The 9,290-nt window shown below is 41.7% G+C and overlaps 1 protein-coding gene across 1 annotated transcript in view; it reads left to right on the top strand.

The window, feature by feature from the left end:
- The first annotated feature begins 276 nt into the window (after positions 1-276).
- Positions 277-9,290, top strand: part of SNTA1 (syntrophin alpha 1) — a 59,896-nt gene continuing 50,882 nt past the window's right edge. Inside the window, exons 1-2 of the mRNA XM_070941662.1 lie at positions 277-809; positions 5,343-5,528. Coding sequence (XP_070797763.1) covers positions 536-809; positions 5,343-5,528 — 460 coding nt within the window. The 5' untranslated portion in view covers positions 277-535. The remainder of the gene's footprint in view (positions 810-5,342; positions 5,529-9,290) is intronic.

Below are 9,290 nucleotides of genomic sequence, written 5' to 3'. Positions count from 1 at the left end.
TAATAATAATAATAATAATAATAATAATAATAATAATAATAATAATAATAATAATAATAATAATAATAATAATAATAATAATAAAGTGACATTCCCGGTTTCCTGAGGCGAGACGTGACGGCAATGGCAGCTGAAGACGACGGCGACCAAATGCGTGGACAGGACTCTGACGATCTAGGAGGAGATGAGGGCGAGGCCCACCGTTCGCACGGCCTTCCTTCCCGGCCAGGGAAGCAACCATGTTTCTCCCCACAAACGATCCTGGGCTATTTCGCCAGACGGGACTTCGCGCACGGCTCCCGAGCGCCTTCCGTGCCGGCGAGTCCCCTCCCGAGGTAGGAGAGGAGGGTCCAGGGGCGTCTCCCTGGGCGGGGAAGCGCTGCCGGGGACGGCTAGCTCACTCGGCGCTCGGCTGGCCGTCGGGTCCATTCGGTAGCTCTTCGCCGTACGCACGTCCCGATTACAAGCAAGCGGGAGGAGGCGTTGAAGCGGCGGCGGCGGCGGCGAGGGCGGCTATCCGAGGAATGCGCTGAAGATGGCGGCCGGCCGGAGAGCGCCCAAGAGCGGCTTGCTGGAGCTGCGAGCGCCGGGCGAGCAGTGGCTGCGCGTCTTGGTGACTCTTTCCGAGGACTTCTTGAGCGTCGTCCCCACCACCAAGGGCTCCGAGGAGCCGCTGCAGCCGCCGCCCAGTCCCGTGCAGCTGAACGGCGCCGAGGCGTGCGCCCTCGTCCCGGACTCGCTAACCAACATCAAGCGCACGGTGCGGATCGTCAAGCAGGACGTGGGGGGGCTCGGCATCAGCATCAAAGGTAAGCGGGAGGGCGAGACTGGTCGGGAAGGCTGTCCCTTCGCCTCCATTGTTTTCCCTAGCAACTTTTTTTTTTTTAAATCACACTTTTGCTTTTCTTCCGCCGACCCCACTCGCGACCCCGCTTTCAACCTGCCGCTTCTTGACACGCCAAATAGCTGTGGGCCAAGCTACAGTACTGGATTCCCCTCGTAGTACAGTACAGCTGGCTGTTTCGTCCCCCGGACTCGGGGTTGGCTATTTTTGGCCACCCGAGATCTAGCGCTGCCTTCCTGTAGCGGGACCGGGAATCTCTCCAGAGTTAAAAGAGTTCTGCTATCTCCTTTTATTAGCCGCTTTTGATTTCCTGCAGTAAATGACCTTTGAAATCAGTTTCATTCCTCCCGCCTTAAGAAAAAGAAACCAAAACTCCAGAGGATGGGGAAAAGGAGAGGCGGAAAGTCCCAACAGAAGCTGACACGAAATTAAGGAATTTATTAATTGCAGTCGAGCTCATCCGCCCCTAGGAACTGGAACTGTATTAAAGTTTGAAAGTCCCAACTTGGAAAGAATGCTGCATTCTTCTCTAAGCTTGATCTTAGACATCTGCAAAGTGTATGGTTTGCAGACTAAAAATCCAGTCTGAGAAACTATGCAACATGGAAGAATAGATGATGTAGTCCTCCTCCTCCCTCCCTCCCCCCACTCCCTCTCTCTCCCTCTCCCCCATCTCCCCCTCTTCCTCTCCTCCTCCCTCCATGCCTCCCTCCCTCTCTTTTCTTCTACTGGATAAATAAAGCTACCTCATCTTAATGGGCTTTGTCTTGAGTTTTTTTTTTTTTTTTTAAAAATAATTTATATAATTCTTGGAATTTATGTAAATTTTGTTCTGCAGGATCTGATGTTTAGGTTCCATTTTTTAAACATAATGGTTTTTAAGATGAAGGTTTTCAGAGTGAATTTTCTGGCTGGACTTGTGCATTATGGTAAAGCAGATACTACGGTAGCTTGTGGCTTAACATGCTGTGTGAATCCAGCATATCATATTTTATTCAATAAGCAAGAGCTAGGCATACCATAAATTAGCGCAATGCATGAACCAAGATTCTGCTTCAGTGCTGCACTGTGAAAGTCCAGGGCTGCTTGCTGTTTACAGGTAGTCAGGTGTGGCCACCTACATTTCCCCGGATTCTGGATCCATAGGCTACAGTTGCTGTTGCTGTTACTACTGCCTCTTATGAATATGTAAATCCATAGTGCGTGTGTGTGTATATTGCTCCATTTGCAATGTTTGCCCTGACATCAAGTTCAAAGCTTAGTCCAGTGCTATGTAGGAGCTTCTTAAATATAGGAAGAACTTTTAAGGATGGAACAGTATTAACAATGCAAATCCTATATATCCTATACCCAGTTAAGAATACACAGGATTACATATTAAAACTCCTAAGAACAGTTTATTTTGCACAACCAAGAAAAAAAATACAAATTGTCTACTTGCAGATGAAGTTTGAGAAGAAAGAAATGTTAAATATCCTTAATAGAGATTTAAATTACAAATTTATATACACTTGACTGGAAATATATTCCTTTAAATTCAGTATGACTGGCTTCTGGGTAACTATATAGCTTTACATTGCTGAAAGGATGAAAGAGGATCTCAAAAAAGCCCTGATACTATTTGTGTGTGTGTGTGTGTGTGTGTGTGTGTGTGTGTGTGTGTGTGATGCCTTCAAAATTGGACATGCTAAAACCTCTGAAATTATCATATGAGCCACATAGGTTTGGCCGTGTCAACTGAGAATTATAACAATAATAGACCAATATATTTGCAGAGCAATCGGTTTAGAGAAGGCTGGTCTCATGCTTCGGATACCACTTTTCAAAACCGTTGCTTGGAAGAGCTTTTTGCCATCCTGGGAGAAGAGAAGATCACACTTCATTAGTCTCTAGCATAGCTCTTGTGTTCTTATTTCTTGTGACTGCTCATGTGGTCTAGAAAGCAGAAGAGGGTAAAATCAGATATCCAATGAATGTTTCTTTCATTTGAATGGAAAGGGTCAGAAATACGAAAGGCAACACATTTCTCCATGAGACTTGCACAGATGTAAAAGACAGAGGGCCTTGTCTATGGGTAACAGGTAGTATAGTAGAATAACTGGGGAGAATCGGATCTTCTCAAACATTGCTCTGTAAAGCATTCTGATGCCATGTTATCTTTGACCTTCAGATTGGGAAGGGACAGCACACCTTGTAGAGAAAAGGGGTTTTCATTTGCATGCAAGTGTCATGGGAATTGTAGAAAACAAAGTTATCACCACATCTATAAATAATACTCAGCCTGGTCGGTAAGTATGAATGGAAAGTGAGGGAGTCAGCCTTTTTCTGTCTTGTACATCTAGAGAATCTGGCTTCAGTCCATAAATACTTGCATTGCAATAAATTTCCTAGTCCTGAAGGTGCTATTAGGATTTGGGGGTGGGGTGGGGCATCTAATCTTGCTTCTTCTTTGTGTAATCTGATTAGTGACATTCCAGGATTTAAAGATTGTGCAGATAGAATCAATTAATGAAAACAACTAATTTGGGCTTTCTAGTTAGAAGAATATTAAATATGCAGACATATTCTCTTCATTATGCAGATACTTTCAGGTAAGAGCTAAAAACAATCTATTTACATAAAGTTTCAGATGTGCTATTATCTAATATTTTTATATCAGTCTTGTCCTTTGAAATCGCATTTGGGTTTAGAGCTATACTTTTCTGTGGGAAAAGTTTTGTTTTTGCTTTTTCAAAAAAAATAAAGGCAGGGGAATATACTCTGGATTATTGGGTTTGTATGTTTGTTCAGCCACTGCAGAAATCAAGATGGGCAACTATATTTAGACTCATTGTTGATAATTGATTATGTGACATCACATTGTTTTTTACTCTTAGCAACCACATAGATATTCTCCATGATGACCTATCTCTAACTTGGTCCTTCACAGTAGTAACTGTGAGAGGGATCTTGGAGTCCTAGTGGACAACCATTTAGAAATGAGCCAGCAGTGTGCAGCAGCTGCCAAAAAAGCCAACACAGTTCTGGGCTGCATAAACAGAGGGATAGAATCAAGATCACGTGAAGTGTTAATACCACTTTATAATGCCTTGATAAGGCCACACTTGGAATACTGCATTCAGTTTTGGTCATTACGATATAAAAAAGATGTTGCGATTATAGAAAGAGTGCAGTGAAGAGCAACAAAGATGATTAGGGGACTGGAGGCTAAAATATATGAAGAACTGGGTATGTCTAGTTTGATGAAAAGAAGGACTAGGGGAGACATGATAGCAGTGTTCCAATATCTCAGGGGCTGCCACAAAGAAGAGGGAGTCAAACTATTCTCCAAAGCACCTGAGGGTGGGAGAAGAAGCAATGGGTGGAAACTAATCAAGGAGAGAAGCAACTTAGAACTAAGGAGAAATTTCCTGACAGTTATAACAATTAATCAGTGGAACAACTTGCCTCCAGAAGTTGTGAATGCTCTAACACTGGAAATTTGTAAGAAGATGTTGGATAACCATTTGTCTGAAGTGGTGTAGGGTTTTCTGCCTGGGCAGGGGGTTGGACTAGAAGACCTCCAAGGTCCCTTCCAACTCTGTTATTCTATTCTATTCTATTCTATTCTATTCTATTCTATTCTATTCTATTCTATTCTATTCTATTCTATTCTATTCTATTCTATTCTATTCATCTCCCAACAGTAAACTCATCACCACTGTAACTGAGTCCATCCAGTTTGCTCCCCATCTTCTTCTCTTTCCTTCTACTTTTCCCAGCATTAGAGCTTTTTCCAGAGAGCTGGATCTTAAACTCATTATATTTAGGCTTAAAATGTATTTGTGAGATGTTTTGTGTGTGTAATACCTATGGCACAAAACGTCTGTTTTAAACTCAGTATGTTGGCTTCTAGAAAAACATAGTTGAGTGCCAAAGTCCTGGAAGGAATGTATATAAAGTGATGTAAATAAAGAGTCTTTTTTCAACAATAAAAAAATAAAACAAAATAAAACAAAAGCCAATACAGATATGTCTAATTCCACAATATATACATGTGATATAGTATAAGATTAAGATCAATCAATCAAAATATAATAAAATACCTTTCAAAGCTTAAAATACAATATTTCTCAAGTGAAGCATGTAAAATCTTATCTATGGTACAGTATTGTATCTGGAATGTGGATAAGTATTTTTATGTATTACTCAGGACAACATTTATTTTGTATAATTACTTCATCAGAAAAAAATGTTGTTTTGTACTTATCTCTATTTTCACAGCTGGATCATTCAAACTGCTTTTGTTTAGATATTCTTTTCCCCTGTAACAACTCCAGAAACCTAACTGAGTCTATCCTTAATTACCACCATTGCAAAAAAACAAAACAAAACAAAAACACAAAAAAGAAGGTACAAAAAATACCAGGGAAAGTTTGCATAGCACAAAACTTCTGTTTTCTTTCATATCTTTGTATAACATCTTCTTTAGTGGCTTTTATTTGGGTTTTATTTCTAGGTGGTCGGGAAAATAAAATGCCCATCCTGATATCCAAGATATTTAAAGGGCTGGCTGCAGACCAGACGGAAGCGCTGTTTGTAGGGGACGCTATCCTTTCCGTCAACGGTGGTGACCTGTCTGATGCCTCACATGATGAAGCAGTGCAAGCGCTGAAGAAGACTGGCAAGGAAGTGGTACTGGAAGGTAAGCAGAACCATTCTATGGTGGTTGAAAGATGCTGAGCGGTTCTCCCCTTCCATTTCTGACATCACCCAGCATTATGCTCTGGTTACCATGACCAACAATCACCAACAGGATTTTCCACTTCCATTATTTCTGTGCTTACAGGTAGCCACAATTGAGGCCGACATTTCTGTTGTTAAGTGAGACCTTTCTTAAGTGGGTTTTGCCCCATTTTATGACCTTTCTTGCCACAATTGTTAAGTGAATCACTGCAGTCGATAAGTTAGTAACCCAGTTGTTAAGCGAATCTGGCTTCCCCATTGACTTTGCTTGTCAGAAAGTTGCAAAAGGGGATCACATGACCTTGAGACACAGCAACGGTCCTAAGTACGAACCAGTCACCAAGCATCCGAATTTTGATCAGATGCTACAAAGGTGTGAAAAATGGTCATAAGTTACTTTTTTCAGTGCCGTTGTAACTTTGAATGGTCACTAAATGAACTGTTGTAAGTCAAGGACCACCTCTATATGTATAAATTAACATCAGGCAGTGATTGCTCCCCCCTCCCTCCATGGTTCTCATTCAGTTGGATGAAAGAGAATGCTTTAGAAAACTTTTCAAAGAGAGGTGGGAGAATTTCACTGAAATTCTCACAATTAAAATATGGTGTCGTACACTTACTTAGTTGCAAGGTGATTGAGTCATAAAGTATCTTTGACTCAGTGGTGAAATTCAAATTTTTTTACTACCAGTTCTGTGGGCGTGGCTTGGTAGGCATGGCGTGGCTTGGTGGGCGTGGCTTGGTGGGTGTGGCAGGGGAAGGATACTGCAAAATCTCCATTCCCACCCCATTCGGGCCAGCCTGAGGTGGTATTTGCCGGTTTTCCGAACTACTCAAAATTTCCACTAACGGTTCTCCAGAACCTGTCAGAACCTGCTGGATTTCACCCCTGCTCTGACTTCCTTACCTGTACACTCCTCTCTCTTCAGTTTCCCTGCAGCCTCCCTGGCTTCTGATATGTCACTTAAATCTCAAGGAAGGAACGTGGAGGAAATTGTTTCTTTTTCCTTCAGTAATTATTGTAGTGTCACCTAAAATGGGAAGAAATTGTGACATAATTATTTCTCCCCATCCCTAAAAATATCCATAAACCATCCAGCCAGTTTTTCATGCCAATTTGATAAGGTCAAATTGGTATGAACTTCATAAGGTCATTTGTGCTCAGTTCTAATGTTAATATTATTCCTAGCTTCCTTTCCTGCAAATTAGAAAAAGCAAAGGTCCTCTGATCCTTTAATTATTGATAAAGATGCATGAGGAATAGTAAAGCAAGATGATTACAGAGATGAGAGCTCAGCAATTTAAAATATGGCAGATATTTTGGTCAAATCTAATCTGTCCAATCCCAATCAACTCAATCAAAACTGTAAGATCCTATACTGCCATGATGGCGAACCTGTGGAACCCACGTGCCGTAGGTGGCATGCGAAGCTATATTGCTGGGCACACGAGGTCAGCTCCTTTCGGATGAAGTCGGCAAATGGGCCATTTCCAGCCTCCAGAGGGTCTTCTAGAAAGCCTCTGGAGCCTGGGGAGGACAAAAAAAGGGTTTACTGGGCCCAATGTGGCATCGCGTGCCAAAAGCGGGGTGTGTGTGGGGGGATTGCGTGCGCATGTGCAGGGGGCACGGGGCATAGAATTATGGGTGTGGGCACACACACAAACACCCTCCGCGCGCGCTCCCCACTTTTGGCACGTGATGGAAAAAAGGTTAGCCATCACTGCTATACTGCATTGTGACTGCCTGTCTGATTGTTGCTGTGTATTTTTCAGTTTATGTATCAATTCAGTTGCAACCTGAATGCAATTAGGAGTACCCAGCTTTTCCTAGAAATAGTCAGCACAGGCAGTTATTAGCAACTTCAAGAATTAAAACTCTGCCGTGTTTTGGATTTGAAGAATCTTTGGAAAAGATCTTCAGAATCTTGTGGAGGTAGGGGGAAGGAGCTCAGATAGCCCACATCTACAGTGTCTTAAAGCAGATGCAACTTTTCATTGGATCACACAAAAACAATACAGCTACAGCTCAATCTGGTAAAAGATGTATTGGATCTAAGGAGTTGCAGACTGATGGTACATACCCTGCACAACTCATGACACCCCCCCCCCCCTTTTGAATGCAAAATGCTGTGTAACCCTAGACGGATAAATCTTATCTCCCTTTGGATTTGTAAACTGGTTGTATTGACCTTTGAATGTGGCAGTATAACTCACATGCTCATCAGTTCTAGAATAGCCTGCTGTAATGCACTCTACATGGATCTACCCTTGGAAGCTAGCCACAATTGATAAGAATGCACTGGCTAGCCTTTTAGTGGGTGAGAGCCATTGCAACTATTTAACACTGATTCTACAGAAATGCATTAACTTCCAGTAAGAAAAGTCAAGAGGTGGGTTTTAACTTATGTTAAAGGTCCTTTGGGCACAATACCTGCACATATCCAGCAGTGGTGAAATCTAAATTTTTTTACTACCAGTTCTGTGGCTTGGTGGGCATGGCAGGGGAAGGATACTGCAAAATCCCCATTCCCTCCCCTCCCCAATCCTGGGGGAAGGATATTGCAAAATCTCCATTCCCACCCCACTCTGGGGCCAGCCAGAGGTGGTATTTGCCAGTTCTCTGAACTACTCAAAATTTCCACTACCGGTTCTCCAGAACCTGCTGGATTTCACCCCTGATTTCCAGCATCTTCTCCTTCAAGCAGAACCATCTAGCTGGTCCATCTACGTCATGTTGGGATGCTGATTCCCTTCTCCGTGCATGTAATTCAGACAGAATTACAACAGATAGAAGATAATGTTTTTCTATTGTTGCTTCTTCGAACACCTTGTACACACACACACATACCCAGGAATCTGGATGGCGCCTCTCTTATAATGCTTAGAGAGGCAGTCAAGGCAATAATTCTTCATGGAACTTTCAATTTTTAAAATTGCTTTTGAATATTAGAGATGGATCAGTTGATAATTTTATCAATTATACATATGTGCCATTGATTTTACCTGGTTATATTGTAAACCACCAAGAATGTTTGTGGAGTGTGGTAATAAATATAATGAAGTAGGTAAACAAATTAATATCAGCCATCTGCTCTTTCCTAGAAATGTATACTTCTCTCTCCTATGATAGTTTAATTGCAGATGTGGTCTGGGATCTCTCGTCCTCAATGGAAATAAAATATGCCAACTCAACATCTATGCAAGAGAAAGAATAAAATACAGCTTTGTTCTTATTCTTAAATCAACTTGAACAGTAGCTTTTGTTACATATGGAACACCAAATTTAGCTGAAGAATCACCTGGCTGCAGCAGAAACATTTCTTTTTTTCATTGTAGTAATTATGATCACATCCCACAGTTGCATTCTATGACGATGTTTTAGCTTGGCACAGCTCATTGGCTTCCAGTCTTCACCCACAGTTGTTCAAATTCAAAAGACTAGTGGTCAGAAATTCAGGGACAGAACTGTAATTTTATTACAGATAAAATTACAGATAATTTTATTACAGATATTAGAAAAGCAATAATTAACAGAAAACTATCAACTGCCAACTGTGAGCTTATATATGTGTCTGTGTATTTGTGTATACCAAGTTTTCCCAAAAATAAGATCCTGTCTTATATTTTTTTGAACCTTGAAATAAGCACTTGGCCTTATTTTTGGGGAGATCTTATTATTTTGGGGCACGTGGAACAAGATGGGGGTTTTCTTGCCGTCTTA

Source organism: Pituophis catenifer, unplaced genomic scaffold (genome assembly GCF_029215685.1).
Source record: "Pituophis catenifer annectens isolate HBS135680 unplaced genomic scaffold, rPitCat1.0.hap2 SCAF_3, whole genome shotgun sequence".
NCBI lineage: Eukaryota > Metazoa > Chordata > Lepidosauria > Squamata > Colubridae > Pituophis > Pituophis catenifer.
The sequence above is the reverse complement of the archived record's forward strand: the minus strand, read 5'-3'. Positions and strand labels throughout refer to the sequence as shown.